Genomic DNA, 20,322 nt, shown 5'->3' on the forward strand with positions numbered 1-20,322 from the left:
TATTTTTATAAAACTGTTGACTTACTGTAAACAAGAATTCCACTGAATGTTTTCTCCATAGCTGCCAACCCCAGAGTACAAAAATACTGACTCCTTATGACAAACATACTGATTTTCAGAAACAAATAATGATTTTAAAAACTTTAGGACAGTAACTTAAATATTCAATGTCAATGGTGTATCTATTGCACTCATGCACCTTTTGAATAGACATCCTTTTCCATTCAGGTGCCCATTCAGAAGTTGCAAGAAAGCAAACGCTCAGGCACAGGCTGTTTATACAAGCCTTTTCCACACCAAAATTTTTAAATTATTATCAGTTCCAAGGTGCCGTCTTTCAATGATGATCTGAGTTGTGTGCAATTTATTTTACTGAACTGTTTCCTTCTAGCACACAAGTAATAATTTGTGATTTTACTGCCTGGAAAAAATGTGCGAAATAAATCGCCAGCAACACTAGTAACTGAGGAAGGTTCATTTCTAAAAGAGACTTAGTAAACCGAACTTCAATCGAATTACATCAAGGTTCTCTCTGGTTTTTATAAATCCCGCAATGAGCTGTTGATGATGAAACAGCAAGCTCGTGTTCATTAGCTTTTTCATGCCATTTTATGTCATGGGAGCCTCCATGCCCAATAAATAGATCACAACTGCACAATTTGCAAAATGCAATGTATTCTCTTTTACAAGTCTAAAGAAGATGGAACAACTATCCTTCCAGTTCTGTTTTCTTTTCTTTGCAAAAGAACTTCTGAATCTTCTGCTTTCCATTCTGCTTTCTGCTTTCCATTTTGACATGATTAGAAGTTGAATAATACGAAAATGCAATACAGTGACAGTAGCAACTGATCTGCGCAATCCAATATGGTGGTTAAAGACTGTCATGGTAGCCTCGATTTCAAATGAACCAATCATATTTTAGAACTCAATATTCCTATACACAAGCGATACACTGTCTTTCAGAATGGAACAGTGTGCCCGTTATAAACAGAAAATTGCAAGGACATTTTTAATTTAATTTTCTTTAAAACAGATTATAACAAGAAAAACGTACAGCCATATTCAGGTCCAAAATATGGGACTTATACGGAAAAAACGGGACACGTAACAGCTATGTGAGGCATAATTCACAAATCTTGGCCAATTAGTAAAGTAAAGCAAGTCACTGTGATCTAATTTTGCCTATGGTCAGAGGTATCCCTCAAGATAAATGCACCCATCAGGTTTAATAACTGTACATGCAACAAAATCAGAGACACTAAGCTAAATGCAACAACTAAATATAAGCACTGGGGTGTGAAATGCTGGTCACTGACCTTTTGACTGTAATGATCTGTAATGATCAGCAATGACTGTAAAGATCAGTAATGCCACAATGAATACACCTATACATTTTTATGTTGGTACATACAGCAGTATCCAATAACATTAGCTAAATGCAAAAGCAATGCTGACATCTATGGCAACAACAATGACAGTGCTACTGGAAACATGATATATATCTGTCACCAATAATTTGCAGATGTGAAAACTTGTAGTAACAGTAGTAGTAGAACTAGTTGTTGTAACTATAGAGATAAAATTCTACCACTCACAGCTGATAGTGTCCGGTTAACCCTTATCATGCCAGTATGAGGGTCAATCCTGAAGTAATTTCCTAGATTACTTGCAGGTTCAAAGCTGTATCCAATTTTGGCATTAAGTCCAATGTCCTGATCCACAGCTGCAATTTGGATGACTGAAGTATCTACATTTGCAGTTGTCATAACAGATACTTGATAACTTGACTGCGTGAACATGGGTTTATTGTCATTCACATCTCTAATGGTAACAATGAAAGAACACACAGATTCACTCGAAGGTTCCCCAAGGTCATTGGCCTTAATGGTGACCGTCAGAAAGGAAGATGTCAATGTTTCTCTGTCGATTCTTGCAGCTACTGTTACTTTTCCAGTAGTTTCATTAACAGCAAAATAAACAGGCTGACTGTCACCTCTTTTGAGCATAGTGTATCGGACCTCGCCGTTTTTACCTCTATCTTCATCTGTTGCACTGACCTGGGAGGGGGAAAGAAAAATAAAACAAAATGTAATAATGTGCAACAAAAAAAACTTCAAATGAAGACTATTATGTTCACAATACATGGATAATCTCAAAGAAAGATTACATGTTTTTGAGACAAATCCTAACATGTCCAGATTAATTCCATCCATCTCCCTTTGGGATATACTGCATTATAAATGTACGACAGTTTCATCCCAAGATTCACTTGTACTATAATTTGGATTACAATGGATGTACTAAATTAATGCTTACAACCTTTCAAAGGTAAGACAGATGTACAGATACATGGACCGATTTAGAAATGTGTCCATATGACACAGATGCCCCCAGAGTTATTAGGCAAACTTTCTCAGTCAAACAGATGCCAAACTTTGGTCAAATTTTGGCAGAATATTGGAAATCAAGGATGACCTAGAACTTCTAAGTTTAAAACTTTATAATAAAAATGGTTTCAACCGATGAAGTTGCTGAGTAATAATGAATTTAATGATGGAAGGATAATATTGTGTGTTACAAATTGACATGAATAACACTGTCACCTCTTCAGAATTTGACAGGTAAATAAAGAGTGAAACCCATATAATCCCTGTTTCTCAAGACTGAGTCAAAGAACAAGTGAAAATTACTTCTGACTCTGGTCTGCTGTTACATTATACCACAATAGATCTTGGTCAATACTGTTTGCAGTTGGCTCTGCAATACACATGACAATACACAATCCTATTCTATTGTAACTTACTGTAATGACAGCTGTTCCATTTGCCACCTCTTCATCCACTGAGGTAGTTTTGCTGTAGTCAGCACACGATCTGAACTCTGGTGAGTGTGTATTTCCTGTCACAATGTTAATGGTGACATTGGCTGTAACTGAGTGGATAATGCTGGATCCATTAATGCAGCATGAACCATCATCCTTTGCAATTACTTGGAGAACATACGTGTCAGGTATATTTGGGTTCAATACCTGCCTAAGTGTAATGATACCACCATCTGCTGTGATGCTAAATGGACCATTTTGTAAGGTATTATCTGCAAAATATTTCAAACAGTTTCAATCAACAGTGGTCACAGTGAAAAGTTATGCAAAGTCTACAAGCATATAAAGTATGGTAACTGGTCAAAGCCACAACTCAATCAATTTCTAAGGATAAATAGATCATATGAATGTGCTATCTATACAAAAGTTGTAGCAAATACCAAATTTTCTGCAATTATTTAAGGAAAAAGAACCTGTACAAAATAGAATAAACTAAAAATATTGCAATAGATGGTTTTATGAAAAATATTCAAGAAAATATTCAGAAGCCTTCAATATGCAGATTATTCTATTTGTTTTTTTTTTATCTCACCAGTTCTCCAACTTCTCAGATTGGTTCTGGCAGATATGGCAAGGGTCTATGTCCACCCATGACTAATTGTTTTTTCTTTTCTTTCTGTGTTCCCCTGTTTTGATGGCCTAAAAGAGCATCTCTCATCACAATCTGGTCTGTCTTCATAGGTACTTGTAACAATTTATCCTAATTAGAGATTATTTACAAAAGTATCTCTGTGGTATATGCATACTACTGTAATGTCTACAGTCACACCTATTCCAACAGCCACCTCATTAAGTTAGCTGTCTTAATAATGCATCCATATTTTTCAGGATGCAGTGAAATACATTTTATATAGATTTACCCTCCACACCACAATCTCCTTTAATTTAAGGTCTGTTTTAGCCAGTTCCAAAGGTTGTATCAGTGTACTTTCGACATGTATACTACACAGAAATATTGGAGTATGTTACCACAAATTGTTATAAGTGCTATGTGTCTGTTATGAGAACTGTAAAATCAATGAAGTATGAAGACAGCCAAATGACCAGTACTGTTGCAGTAATATCCAAATATGATTACAGCTGTATCCAATTATTGCTTCAACTAAAAAGTTTGTGAATGCACTTTTAATTTGTGCCACTGCAATAATAAAATTTATCATTGCAGTGGTACCTATATATTATTGCATAATATTCAGATAATGGTGTGATGGTTTTTTTCCATGTTGCAACAGTATCTTTTACTAATGCAATGTTATATTATACTGTTGTGAAAGAAATGTCACCATTGTGACAGTAATTGTACTATATTTTTCCTTTGCTATGATAATGTTACCACTGTTCTACAGTAATCTTTTCATATAAAGCTAAATTATTTCAATAATGTATACTGTTGCAGCAATAAAATAAATACCATAGCACTAGTATTAGAATATTGTTGCACCATTATAGATAATGTGGCAACAACAATAACATTGCAATGACATCAATGTTTAAAATACTGTTCATACCTGCCATAACACAGTGTTTCATGTTAAAAAATGATTTTTTTTTACTCCCAAAGCCCCTGACTTGGTTGTGTTTCAAAAAACACCATTTTCAGTAAACTTTGAAGAAAAAAAGACCACTTCAGTATGTACCTGTAACATGTAGCATATATTGACAGAAAACATCCCTGGAGATTATGTAAAACTCTCATTTGGGCACTTTATATAGTGGCAATTAAAAGGCAAAAGGGTCAGGTATATAACAGCATTTCACATATTACCTAACTAGTTGACAAAAGCTAGTGTGATTAATCGGTATTAAAGATTTATGAGTTTGTGAACAGTGGCAATGTTTCTCTGAAGTTGGGTTTTACTCCATACATAAAATATAAAGCATGATTGTTTCAGTTGTTGGAACAGTGTTCAAATGTGATTCATTTTTAAGGCAATTCAGGAAGCAATTAGCTATTGGGAAACCAAGCAAAGCCCAGAAAAAATAAATGCCATTTGTTACTCAATTTTTTTACTTTGTATCTGTCAACTGGATATAATTTTGCTCACCAGAAAATGAGTATCTGACAAAATCACCATCAGGATCAATGGCTCGTATAACAATGACCACATGGGCAACTGTAGCATCAAGACGTAAATTCGTCTGAAGGAGGGTCTGGTTGAATTCCGGAGCTTCATCATTGATATTAGTGGTCTGAATTCTGACTTCTGCCTGGCCAGTTTTTGCTGGTGGGACTAAATCATCAGCAAATACGGTAAATTTATAGAGTCCCTGTGGTATTCTATCAAAATCCAGCGTTCTGCAATGTAAAAACAAATCTATTTAATTAGAATATTTACAGAGCTAAAAATTAATCACAGCTCAATAGACAGGGAAAAGTAATATGATCAGGTAAATATACTAGAAGAAACATAATTAACTGAAAAATTTGGTTTCATCTTCATACCCCAATTACATTAACATTGGGAGAATAGGTAATCAGCAAAGGGAATGTTGATCATCCCACCTATACCTTAGATAACCTTGTGGGAAAAAGACTGGATTCCCCATATGAAGGATAACCCTCTCATAACTTGTAAGCAGCACAGCCAGAGTATGGGCAAATTAAATAATTAGATCTTCGTACCACATACAATTTCTGGGTGGATCCAGCAAAAGATGCATTGGGTGCACATCCAGATATTGTTGTGAAGTCAATTGGGTATGGTAACCACATGTGCAATTGAGATCTACTATATCTAGCTTGTAGAGATTGCTCAGATTCTGTTCTGGTGATATGTCAAAGTATGCCACACATATTACTCATTTCAACCATGATAAGAGGTATTTAGAATTTATGTCTTCTTTTCCCTGGTTTATCTGGGTGAAAGACACAGACATCAGAAAGATGTTTCTTGTAATCACCATATATAACTGCTCATGAGTATAGTCCAACTACAAACAAAATAGACCCTGATCTGCTGTCACGTTATGCACCATCACACCAGAATCTATCTTGTTTGTTCTACTAACTCCTAAGAAGCTGTATAGATACAGCAGCTTTGGGTATGTGCAGTTGGACTTTAATAAGTAAGTATATACAGTTTATTTTCATGACAGTAACATCAGACAACAAATGTGAGTAGACAGTGTTTACATCTGGGTGTACACTTTACATGGTAAACACATATAAAATGACTTACCTCTTGACTAAAAGGACACCAACTTGAATGACACCAGTTTGAGTGGTCACATTTTGAGTGATAACACTGAAATGATCATCGCTACCACGATAGGACAGATATGTGTTAGCATCCTTATCCGTGGCTGTCACTGAAACATAAAGTTCTCAATTTCAATACATGCCCTTTTCATGAAGTTATTAATTTTTCAAGCAAAGACTTGCTTGAGATTTTGTTTAAACCTAAAACATCCAGACTACAATACTCTGAAGTTCAATGCATCAACAAAAGTAACAAAATTGTTTTCAATTAACTCCCAACTATTTTCAGAATCAGGGCTTGAAAATTCCACTCGTATTTACAAATAGTGGCTAAGGAAGGGCAAGGCCAATGTTCATGATGCTCATCTAACTGAACACATTGCATTTTCAGAAGATCATGTTAAACTGATGCAAGACAAGTTACACCTGGGGCCCCAAATGGCCGAGTGGTCTAAAGCGCACTCCGTTACGGATCACTGCCATCTCACCTCTGTCTGCATGGGTTCATGTCTTGGATTCGGTCAATGTTGGTATGTGAGAAAGCTTGCCAGTAGCTTCTTGTGGGTCAGTGGTTCTTTCCAGGGTTTTCCCGGGTTCTTCATCTATCATTAATACTGGCCGCCATGTATAGCCTATCGTTGCTGAAAAATGGCGTTAAACCCCACAACAACAACAAGAACTTACATCTGCTTACTCAGCAGAACAAGTAGCCCAGTGAAATCTTTTTTCAAGCCCTGATAATGACCAATCTGGTTAAGAGTCATACTGGGTGATATACCATGTTTGCTATCATAAAGAATCTGGCATGTTTTTAATTCCCCAAATGGTTACCTCTTTTGCTAGCCTCTTTTCTTTGAGACTGAAACAGAGTCCATCTTCCCGCTAAAGAATGTAATCATTGCAGCCTAACATAGAATGATTTATCACCTCTATGTGTTACTAATCAGAACAAATTTATTCAAATCACCTGGTAACAAGATGGAATGTTAACTATTTTGACATTTCTTCCCTGACTTTTTACAATATAGCTATGTACCATTAAATGGCATATGGCAGTTACAAAGACTTAACTGAAGCATACGAAATCCTTACTGTAATGTTCAAGTGAAAATAGTTATTCATGTTATACAATTATGCATGTACGTGGTTTATCCAGTGCCAATTAAAAGTTCTAAAAATATAAATATAAAGAATGCAAAATAAAAAGCTGAACAAAGCCAAACCCTTCCAAATGAATGCAAACATAAAGTATATGACAAGAGATAAAAGGTGAAAATGTTAAAATTCTGTACATAAAATAAATGATAAAGGTACAAAACTCTGTGCAATATTTGGTCAAATTTTATTCTATAAACTGCATTTGTTCAAAAAGTCCTAAGAATGTTTCTGAACTGGGTTCATATGAACAAAACTATTGCCTCAAAGGGTTGAAGTCTATACACTTGACAAGAATGTGTACCAGTGTCTGTCGATGCTGGCAGGACATGCCCTTTGGATAAGGCTAACCCTTTGATGAGTATACATTTGTGTCCTATATATGACTGGTGCAATACCACCTTCAATTTAATACTAGCTTTGTATTATAACTACTGATAATAAATTCATGTATCAACTTACATGTTAGAATAGACTGTCCAACTGGCTTGTTCTCTGGCACTGTGGCTGTGTATGTGGAGAAACTAAACTCTGGTTCAAATTCATTGCGATTCAAGACCATCACTGTCAACTGAAACAAAATTATAAGAAAATCGATTTAGACTGAACTCACTGGCACAGACAACTAATTGCTGAAAGTCACTGGCAAAGACAACTAATTGCTGAAAGTCAAGTGAGCACATACTATATTACCCAAATTGTAAAATTACCAAACTCTCAATCAGCTGTTGGTCTAAAATGTGCACAGATGTTTTGAGGTTGCAGGCTGGCAGAAACTTCATACTGGGACTACCAAGTCTGAATAATGAAGATCACACTGCACCTGCTGGTACAAAAGACATATGCTGACCAGGTATCTGGATTCGGTCATAAACTGCTAAAAAAAATTCAGTGATGAATCAAGAAGTAGCATAGACAAAAATGTAATTATTTCAATTTTGTAGCTTGCGATGACATGTCTTAACAAACCTTGCCACCGTTTTGCTGATGAAATAAAATGGACAAAAGTGCTGACAGCTCTCTTGCTCTTTATCAAAATGCCACAACATTAGACATTTAATCTGTTATCATTTCTATGCACTCAAGAAAAAAGTACAATAATGACAGGGAGATGGCTTAATGTCATAGTAATAAGAGTGCCAATCTGTGCACAGCCATTAAAATATCACATTATATAAAAAGAGTATCAATATGTTCAGCCATTAAAATATCACAGTATATAAAAAGAGTATCAATATGTAGAGCCATTAAAATATCACATTTTATAAAAAGAGTATCAATAAAAGATTAGCAGTCTATGTACAACCATTACATGTCCCAGTATATATATATATATATATATATATATATATATATATATATATATATATATATATATATATATATATATATATATATATAATGAGTAGCAGTCTGTGTACAGCCATTAAATATCATAGTATAAAAAATAGTACCAGTCTGCGTAAGACCATTAAATATCACAATATATAAAAAAGGAACCACCAAGGTATTCGTAACAGAATGGACTTGATAAAGCATGGGCAGTAAGAATAGATTATTTTAGTAGGTGAGTTAAGTTTTACTTATTTTTCTGGAAAGGGAAAAATCCAAGATTATAACACAAACCAGCGATCAAGCTGAACTTCTCCAATGATGGAGATTGTGTTTTTGGGGGGTCCTTATTAGTAACAAAATATACAATCTGGCAATTTTAGGGGCAACAACATTTCTGGCTGTTAAAATGCAAAATCACAGGCATGAGGTCTATTGTTACTGCCAAATCTGTCACGCTTACAATGACATTGAAATGGTCCCAGGGGTGTTTGGATAAACAGATAGCACTGTATTATGAAAATGGCAACATTTTTAAAAAATTGGCAAAAAAATAATGAGGCTGGCGACCTTTTGATGACAACTTTTTAAAGCCAATGCCATCTTTGGCAAGCATAATTTTGTCAAGTACTAGTGAAGAAGAAAAAGATTTATATTTCTACCAAATTATCTCTGCATATTAATTTGGCAAAATCTTATCTATAGCAATTTCTAATTCAACAATTCTGTCAGTAAAATAATATTTCAAAGTCAGTGTAACTATGCTCATGAAATTCTTGCATAACTCAGCAACAACCCCATACCTGAGCAGTGCTCTGAAGGCTGGATGGGTTTTCTGTAGCTCGGACCTGCAGTTGGTATGTCTGAGCACTAGTCTCATAGTCAAATCGATTCCTGACAATTAGATCTCCATTATTGTTGATATCAAACAGCGGGGACGCCATGCCTTCTTGAGTTAAAATGCTATATGTAATGGCCATATTTTGGAAGCTTTTTGCTTGTATATTGGTATCCACACTGAAAAGAATAAATTAAAAAATAAAGTTTAACAGGCAACATTAAATTAAAAACATATCAGCCGTAAACCTTTAGCATAACTCGGGCTTCACAACATGGTATTAAGCCATGAATGGCATCAGAGAAGCAAGACATGAATATTAACGTCTTACAAACTTTAGGCACATGGTAATGCTAGCATAAAACGTTTCAACAGAATACTGTTTGAGTTTAAAAATCTTAAAGAAAAATATGAAACCATGTCATTGACACTGATGCTAATGCCACTGCCACTGGAAAAGCAATGCCTTCTATCAATTAAACTGTACAGTGAATTCAGTGCAAACCAGTGACGTTAAAACATTTAATAAATCTGATTATTAAATAAAAAGCTTCAGTTTTGGAGGACTGCTATAGATCATTCCAATTAATTTAGTTTTATGCAAACAATGATAAGATCAATGAATTTTTATCTTGAAAATCTATAACACATGTATATCCATAGTTTTGCACTAACCTGTATAATACTTGATTACATGAAATTATTGTCAGTTTTGATATTTTGAATAAAATTATTCTGAAAAATGCAACACAAACCTGAATGTAACTTATAAACGATGACATCTGCAGTATGAAACAAAGACACAAGTTGTCTCTTCTATAGCAATGAAGATGTGACCACAGTTTATTCATGCAAAGGTTTGCATATGTTTTGCTCACTAATAACCAGTCATAACAACACTCTTCACTGATAAGAATAGAATGTGATCATTGCCATAAAAGTTTTAAGAAGGAAAGAGGCTCTGACAAACAAAAAATTGAGGCACAAATACAGCATTCAAAACTTTGCATACAATAATGCAAGGAATGCACAAATTAATACCATTATCATATATACTTGCTTTTATGTCAAGTCCAACTGCGAACAACATTGATCCTCATTTGCCATTTTATAATGTGCCAGCAGATCAGTTACATAGTGTTTGTTCTTCTAATTACTCAAAAAAAACTGCAGAGACCTAGATCTGCCAATATAGTTTGTGATGGCAGATCTGGGTCTGTGCAGTTTGCAGCTGGACTGACTTATAAGTGATTACATATCTATGACTCTAATATATAATTCACACTCTCAGTCCATAATAACTGGCTGCCTCCAGTCCAGATGTCATCATTCAATTTTATCAAAATAAGAACCTCTCTTCCATAATTAAAATGAAAGAGACAAAACCCCGTCACAAAAATGTAAACACTACTTACCAGTAACATCGATATCCTCAATGATAATTCATCCCTGCTAACCAGATAGGACAGACTCATAAAAATCCTAATTGGATAAGCTGATTATTTTTGCTTCATTTTTTTCATCATTCAAAAATAAGGTGATTGAAAACAAACAAGGACTATGACCAAATCTTGAAATACTATTTCTCTGATGATCTATAAAGTCCCACTTCAGAGAGATATACCTACATCTAACCATTCTACAGACTTAATCAATGCATATATATATAATATATATATATATATATATATATATATATAATGGGATCAACAACAGCATTCCTAACATTAACCTGGAGCTAATAATCACGTCAAAAATTCAAAAAAGTCTACCATTCACATACAACAGTGAACTTTTAATTCACTTTTAAGGTTTACAACAGGGCATTCTGTACTGCTTTACAAAAATCAATGGAATTTGATTTTTAAATAAAAATACAATATTTAATTATTTTATAACAAATTCATCTAATTTTTAAACACACCCCCATCCCCACCTCACTATATATGTTTGTTTACAATATGTGACTATAAATACTGACCATACTTTAAAATATAAACACTACCAGCTACATTGGCTACAGGAATTTAGTCAATGAACAGCTTGCATCCCAAACTGGCTCACCCTATTTCATGTGATGTATACAATGAAAGAGAAAAAAGGCTGAACGGTCAACATGGCTGCTTTGGTAACCAAATGCATGTAGGGATTTACCCTCTAATTACTAAAAAGTGTGCTGAAAACCAATAAGAGCTCAGTGATGATACAACAGACAGGCAATTGGGTGTGGACACATTCCCCCAAAACAGCCCTTTCCCATCTACTTTATGAATCATTGTATTTATAAAGCAAAATAATATGTGTTTCATATTGCAATGGTTTTTAAAATTAGGGTAGGTAAGTTTAATATTCAAATAATATATATATCCATGTATTAAAATTATTAGCATTAATTAATCTACTAAATGCTTCAAGTATTGATCTAAACCAACTCAATTAGATGCACAAATCAATTTGGGAATTTTGGGGTTTTTTTAAATTATTTTATTTTCTTTTTCTCTGGAAGAGAAAAGTGCTAGGGTCGGCATTGAAAAACAAGGATGTTCAACAAACTGGAAACATATCTTTTTAGCCTAATGTTCAAGGAGTCATGTCATAACTAATTAGTAAAACATCTCTTCAAATGAACCAATATAGACTCCTGGTTGGTTAGTACCAGGAATAACAATGTTGATATAATTATGGACAGTGCCCCATGTTAACTTACATTGCATTGAAACTGTTATCTTCCATGAATCTTGCTTCGTAAGACGGCCTCTGAAACTGGGGTGGCAATTCAGTGGCAGCAACAATAGTAACAGATTCCTGTTTTGTTTGTACAGTCTGTCCATTTCTGTCTGTTACAAGAACATTGTATACATATTGGCCGCTGAAGGGGGTAGTACCAACAGTTACAATATCAGCCTCCCTTGGACGATTTGTGTATGTCAAAAGCTGGAATCTACCATCTCCATCTATAAGATAAGAGAGTAATAGGTGGGAGTTTACTCTATGCATATTAATGACTCACACATTAAAATATGGTACTTGTTTTAGAATTTCTTGTATCCATGCTAATAATGTATATTAAATGTTCTATATTTAACACGCAACTGTGTCAAGTTTAGAACTGAAATTTGTAGCATACTTTCCTGGGTTATTTAACTTTTTAAAAAAGCAATGGTGGAGTGTGGCATCTTTTATTTGTCCATTGCTTTAACAGACTCTCAAAAAACAATGAAATCAGCATAAGAAGAACCGATAATATAAAATTTTCAAGGATATGTTCTTTTTTTGTTCTTATTTGCACAATTGTCACAGAAAAGTATGACCAATAGATACACATAAAGCATACATTGCACATCTGAATCTGTGTGCTGATTTTATGACTATCAGATGTAATGAAAACAAATATAAATATAGTACAGTATAATTTAATTAGACGAATGCTTTGATATAAAACATTATTTAACAAAGTTTTAAAATACTGGTTGCCATGGAAATAACTAGCATTTCTAAAATACTTGCAATGTGTCAATTACAAATATAATTATTTTCACATGCCTGTTTTCACTCACAAAATAAAACCCAATATAATGTACAACAAATCTATCCCTTTTCAAATCAAACGCAAGTAATGCTTCAGTTTCATAAACCCTTTAAAATATACACACTATAATTGTATGTTCATAAATTTGAATACACTTGATAACACATGTTTATGCATTGTAAGAATAACCATTACACTGAAAATAATTTAACTTGAAAGGGTCCTTATTTTGTTTACTGCATGGGATTGTCATATACATGTATGGCATTTATCCAAAACTAGATGTAATGAAAGAAAATAATACAACTATTGTCTATTGGTAGTTTTAATAGAAGAAAAAAAAAACTCCAAAGCAAGCCATTTTGTTGTTGTTGTTGTACGGTTTAACATCATTTTTCAGCACAAGATTGGCACATGACGGCCAGTATCAATGGTGGAGGAAGAACCCATGCAAACCATGGAAAGAACCACCAACCCACAAGAAGCTATGGCAAGCTTTCTCACATACCTCATTGGCCGAATCCGAGATTCAAACCCACGCAGGCAGAGGTGAGATGGCAATGATCTGTAACGGTGAGCGCTTTAGACCACTCAGGGCCCCAAGCCATTTTGAATACGTTTAAAATAAACCAAACATAAATATTGACGAATAATATATACTGATGCATACTTTTTAGATGTTCAGAGTACAAAAGCACACATATTTGTAGTAAAAAGATAGATAGGTATATTCAGAGCCTGTTTTCAGTGTTGCAAAATCTCATCACCATAAGGGTGCAAGCCCAAGCATTTATAGCTTAAGTGGCAGTATCTACATAGTAATAGTAGTAGTAGATTTTACTGTTGCTGTAACAGTAGCAGCTGCAACAGTCATAGCAGTACATGTTTTACAAAAATAAAGTAAAACCAAAAGTAACTTTTACTTACTATTAGCGGAAGCAGATGCATTTATAACAAGATCTGCGTTGGCATCCTTATCAGCTGCTGTGAGTGTGAACACCACAATTCCCTGAGATGCAGATGGCAAAACTTTGGCCTTAAATGGGTAGTAGGTATCAATGAAATAGGGATTCTCATCATTTACATCAAGCAGTGTTATCGTCACTCTTATTGTCGTGACAACTGAAAGAGGAATGGAATAATTGAAATTACAAAATAAATAACTGCAAGTGAAAAAACTATTTTATGAATCTATTTATCAGGCTACTAGAGTATAAAGATATAGCCTCCTTTGATTACAAATTATTGGAAAAAGAGCAATTATTTGAAAGCGACACTGAAGCACCCTTGCCTAATTGAGTTTTAGATCATTTACATATATGAAACACAAACTTCAAATACATATATATATATATATATATATATATATATATATATATATATATATATATATATATATAAAGAATTATGAAAAAATATTTCAACTTTATTTGTTGTTCTAGGAAACCTATCTATAGAACTGTAAAATTCACATACAAATGTAAATAGTCTAGACTCAGATCTGATGCTGAATTTGATGCTCGCAGATCAGGTTCTATACTGTTAATTTTGATTGGCTGGCTGATAGTGGATCTTACAGCACACCAGGGCTGTAAGGCTATATGATATAGAGGTGAAATACACCTGTGCCACATATTGAGACGATTCATGAAACGCAACCTGTGATACGATACGTATCGATAGATATATATATATATATATATATATATATATATATATATATATATATATATATATATATATATATATATATATATGTGTGTGTGTGTGTGTGTGTGTGTGTGTGTGTGTGTGTGTGTGTGTGTGAACTTGATGCACTTTCCATCTTTGGAAGGTAGGTGGTGCCCTTTCATGTACATTGCCGTTGTACATTGCCGTTCTGGTTTTATTTTCAGTTTGCAGATTACAGATAGACATATAGTTATGATATGTTTATATGCAATTCTCATTGATGAGAAGATAACAACAATACTGTCAAACAGACTACCTGTTGGTGGCAGTGAGTTTTATCCAACGTTTTAGACCATTTAATGGTAGCACCATATAACTCCCTCTGTTTTGTACAACATGAATGATTTGAAAACATCTTGTTACCAATTTCGTGTTTCAGTTACACATGGAAGACATTACAATGTTATAATCAAAACAGAATAAATAATGCAGTTTCTTCATGCGAAGAAAATCTGATCTAGAAAAAATTCAGGCATGATAATAAGGTTGAATACCAACAAAATCTATCACACTTTATTTCCTGCAGATGCAAAAGACTGTTGCAGCCACAGGTACTTGTATTTGTTAGTGAAGAAGGAAAACTATTGACTATACCCAGTCCTATTCTACAATTTTATTTTAACTTACACAAGGTAATAAACTTGAACAGTTTGAAATCTGCCCCATAGCTCGAACATTCTAGGCTAATTTCATTTATTTCATCAGCACCTTTATTCACTAGTTAAGTATCTCTGCATAAAAAAGATAAATTCCATACTTGTTCGTCATGTACAACTTAAGGAGAGATGATGACAGGATTTTGTCTTAAGGGAGACCTCCCTCTTTATCAAAGATTTAAAAAAGGGGAGTAAGAAACGGTCATAGGTCAATATTTATCTAAATTTCAATATATGTCTCTCTTTCCTTCTGCTCCACTTTCTTAGACCTCTACTGAAATCAACATCTTTGACAGATGTCACCTCTAGTTGTGTAAGCATTAATCTGTTAATTATTTCTGAGCATACTCTGCTCCTTTTTATCAATATTGTTCTGTGCTTCTTTCTGAAGGGTCATATACATAGCTAGCTTTGTCATCTTCAATATGTTTGGAAACTTATCTTTCTGACTACTGTGTACAATTTTCCAGAGTACATTCACTGTTCACAGATATTATTGTCTGGATACATCTGCTCCAAAATGGGATTTTGAAAAACATAAACTTCCTTTTTTAACAGTAGTTTACTGACTACTATGCCAAATTTCTTATCTATTCCATAATGCTGTATACGGGTATTTAGTCCATCAATGCTTGTGCATACAGAGGTATTAAAATAAATATCTTTACTTAATTTCATTTTTTTACCCTTATTTTATTCCATTTATCTTGACCTAATATAGATACATGTATATGGTTCTGTGGCATATGATTGACAGGGTGAAACTGATTAATGAAAATAAAATGAAAATTGCATTTTACTTTTAAATTGTCTGTATTTTATTTAGGCTCAGTATTCTGCCCTTTATAATTTAATTTCGAAATACCACTGAAAGGGTCATGCCGTCAATTTTTTGTCTATCCAGCATCTACATATGGCAAATATTTAACATTTCGGGATCAAAGTCACTCATTGGTATCTCCATTAATATTTTTCCAGCTCAATTAATCTGTTATTCTTCATAACTTTTAAAAATTACAGTCATCATCACTATCATCAGCAAGTACTTCCCGAACGAAATCATAATGAACCACACCAGGTAGCAGACATTAAGGGTTTACTAGGTAGCCCGTATTTTAAACAAGCATTTGTAAACTTTTCATTATGAATGGTTTCAAACTACACCATAATGCTTATTCATGGGCACATTCTGCAAATCAAATTAAGTTTCACAAACATTCATGTCATGCTTGAAGAACCCCGATGTTTAACAGCTGCTATTCAAAAAACAGATGTCGTGACAAGAACGGTTAAATAAAAATTGTATACTTCGCCCAGCACATTTTCACATGTGGGACCTTCAACAAATCTGCGGGAGTTCTCGCCTTTCACTCTTTCTCCAAGTGCGTGAATTCGTACAAATTTTACACAATTTGCCCAATAGCACACCCTGACCACAGGTGCTTGACGCGAGCTTAATGTTGAGAAAGAAGAAAAGTAATCTAAAGGAAAAAAATCATCCAGAGTGACAAAAATACCTTAGATTACCCCCCATGGCCCATTTTGATATAGGACCCTCTCTATCATAATATATAATATTATATATGTCAATTTGTGTTAACTTCTAGATGGTGAATGGGTATTCTCAAATAGTCTTTTTCGTTTTTACTAATAAACATGAGTGCCTGTGATTACAAACGCTGTTCAGATGAATTCTAATTTTAAAGAATTACAAGGCAACTAATACTAATTATTCATGACTGTTAAGAACTAAAATAACATGCATACTTTAAGTACCGTCTTGTATCGATTCTCCGTCTCTTGCATCGATATGTGTATTGTTTCAGCATGCTGATACATTAAAAAAAATGCATATATAACAGATCCAAGGAAAATCATTGAATAATACGGTTTTGATGCGACTCCAGGAGGTAGCCTTTCATGCCTTTATTATCCTGTGCATTGTGGCAATAAAGCATTCAAACAATTTCAAAGGATAATTATGGCCACCTTATGTTCAATGTCAGACTTCTAAAGTTAGCAAACATTTATACATGACACGTTAGGCAAATATGGCCATTAGATAGATAGACAGATAGATAGATAGATAGATAGATGGTTATACATTTTTGAAGCCACCACTATGCCCTGCAATACTTTCCTGTTGAACACATGGCAATGTGTGTGAGTTATGTGTAAACAGTTGCAGTTGCACTGACGTGTCATGAAATTGAAAACTTGGATTGCAGAGGCTGCAAACTGTTTTTGACATTGGATCCATCTAGCTTTGTATTTGCCTAATGGGTAGATAGAGCTAATGTAAAACAAAACAAAATTGCAATTCAGACGATCTGAATATAAATTCATCCCAATTAATTGTAAAAAGGCAATGCAAAAACTTTTTTTATATTTTGACATACCCCATCCCTTATGTTTACAAACTGGCCCTTGATCTTATCACAGAAGAAGAAATTATGTCTTGTATGAATGTTCACAGAACTATGACTCATGCATTTCAGAAACTTAAGTGTCGTAAATAAATAAATCTCAAACCAAACGTTCTTTATACCTTCCTGACATTGTGAAGCAAGGAAATAGAGTGTTGAGAGGACTATATACATGAGGGAATTAAACGGGAGAGCGGTAGGAATAGACTGACCCAATCAGTTACAATAAATCACAGTTCTGATATTTGTAAACTATTTTACCATATATAAATGTAAAGCAAGTTTCAGCAATGTGTCGCAACGGGTTTATTATTGTAGTCTAGGTAAAGGGAAATAACTTCATAGCGACGCGAACGTCGTGATTTTTACATTTTTTCGGTATAAAAAAAGCTATATAGCCATGGTTGGAAGGTAATGTAGTTTCATCTTCTGTGTTCCAGTTCACAACGTCTTCGCTTATCTTGTTGCAAGTCTAACAGTTGGGTTTCGCGGTCTGAGCATACTTATTCATTCTATAATATTTGCACACTCTCCCGTTTGTTTGGTACACACACACACACACACACACACACACACACCGATTTTCAAAACGAAAATCATCAAAAATATTTTTTAAATGCACGTATTTGTAACCTGAATGTCGTCAGAGGATCCCTAAATACTGTCAGCGTTTTGGTGTTTTATACCAAACGGAAGCTTACGATATAAACAAGCGAACAGACTGCTTCCTGTCCTTCTTGATTTATAGAACACTCAATTTCAGTATATATATATATATATATATATATATATATATATATATATATATATATATATATATATATATATATATACTATATCGTCTGCGTCCAGTCTTACCAATGTCAAGTTTTATTATTTATAATTTTTACAAAATGAAAAAATAAAAAGGCTGAACTCTTGTATATGTATGTTTAAAAAGAGATATCATCAAAGACAACGAATTCACATTTGTTGAAAAAAGATTATAGCCCATGCAAATATCATATATGGCAACCTTGCAACTCCCCGATTCCAACGCCCACAAGTTTATAGTAATGTGAACCCTTGGCGAAAAATCAGGTTATAACTTATGAATTGATGAATTCAGTTTAGTGCATATTTATACCCTTGACATTTTGTTTTTAAAAAACGGTAGGCTAGTACAAAAAAAATAATAGAATAAAAGATAAAAGGGTGCATGAGTAATACAACACAGTTTTTACTTTTAAAAAAGGTCTAAAAACACGATATAGTTTTTAAAACGTTTACTTTAAATTGCAAAGTATACGTTCACACTGTGTTTAATCGTCTGTTATGCAAATAACAAACTTTCGAACAAAAACTAGTTTTCTTCTTTCAGTAACTGCGACCTTGACCATTGGCCTCCAAGTCCCCAAATCGACAGGTTTCTTTGCCCCAAGTGCATGCCATAAATTTATTTTCCTCAAGTTATGTTATCTAGAAGTTTACATCATTTCAGTCATAATGACCTTCATCTTTCTGACGCCAATATTGATAGCTTATTTCTTGCCGCGAATGCAAGCAATTCACTAAAGTGTGTGATTCAGTGATGTTGAACTGTTATTATTATATATTTTTCAGTCACGGTGAACCTGTCTTTTGAACTTTTGGTCCAAAATGGAATGGGTTCTTCGTTTAATCAAGTGCAACCCATCACAAAGTTTGGCAACCGTAGATGGGGGATAACTTAGTTATTGTGGGAAAATTAAAATGTTAACAGGCCAGCAACCCTATAAATGTCGTTCAAATGAACTGTGAATCTTATCCGATAAGGTGCATGTGCCTGTAATGCTTACTAAATATCATCTCTCTCTCTCTCTCTCTCTCTCTCTCTCTCTCTCTCTCAATTAAACGGTTTCTGTACAACTGTGCTAAAATGGTTTCTACTGGGGAAAAAATGCCCATGATAGTTAGAAGTTATATAAAACACCACACACCAACCGGCCACCCCCACCCCACACACGCCCAAAAAATGTATGTATTGGCCTGAAAAGCCAATATGGCACTCTAAAGAGGGATTTAAAAATGCATGTATAATTTGTTCCCCCAAGCAGTATCTATAAAACGCACCATGACAAATTCGGTACGGGGTTAACAACGTGCACGCGTAGGGGCGGCAGGGCCTAATTATCCATAGGGCAAAGTGGGCAATGTCCCCAGGGCCCCTGAGGCTCAAGGGGCCCTGTATATTATCCTCCGATTTCACAGGCAGGGCCCCCGAGGCTCAAGGGACCCCGTATTTTATGGTCTGATTTCACAGGGAGTGTTGTTCATAGTACTGTAACCATATATATGGCCAAGGCAAGATAGCTATAGGCCCCTATATTGGCTTTGACCAGGGCCCCCAAAGGCCTTAATCCCGTGCATCCAAAATTAATATTATTTTGAACAAAATATTCTGGTGACAATTGCCTTTTCAAATGGTAAGCATTGCAGTGTTTTATTTTCGTCAATCGGTCGAATTCGGTATGCGTTTTGCTTCAATATTGGTGACGGAAACCCAAGGTGCGCAGACATGCCCGACAGCATTGACTATACCAAGTTTCATCGCTTG

The 20,322-nt window shown here is 34.4% G+C and overlaps 1 protein-coding gene across 2 annotated transcripts in view; it reads right to left on the reverse strand.

Moving 5' to 3' along the window:
• The window catches only part of LOC149777015 (neural-cadherin-like), a 149,821-nt gene that overhangs the window by 104,712 nt on the left and 24,787 nt on the right, over positions 1-20,322 (reverse strand). For both annotated transcript variants that reach the window (XM_089941765.1, XM_089941766.1), the window contains exons 2-9: positions 13,862-14,056; positions 12,113-12,359; positions 9,371-9,584; positions 7,698-7,806; positions 6,061-6,190; positions 4,927-5,177; positions 2,804-3,093; positions 1,596-2,057 (exon numbers count right to left, since the gene is read on the reverse strand). In XM_089941765.1, the coding sequence (XP_089797891.1) occupies positions 1,596-2,057; positions 2,804-3,093; positions 4,927-5,177; positions 6,061-6,190; positions 7,698-7,806; positions 9,371-9,584; positions 12,113-12,359; positions 13,862-14,056 (1,898 nt within the window). The remainder of the gene's footprint in view (positions 1-1,595; positions 2,058-2,803; positions 3,094-4,926; positions 5,178-6,060; positions 6,191-7,697; positions 7,807-9,370; positions 9,585-12,112; positions 12,360-13,861; positions 14,057-20,322) is intronic.

This window comes from Sinohyriopsis cumingii, chromosome 18 (genome assembly GCF_028554795.1).
Source record: "Sinohyriopsis cumingii isolate HCF-2022 chromosome 18, ASM2855479v2, whole genome shotgun sequence".
Lineage (NCBI taxonomy): Eukaryota > Metazoa > Mollusca > Bivalvia > Unionida > Unionidae > Sinohyriopsis > Sinohyriopsis cumingii.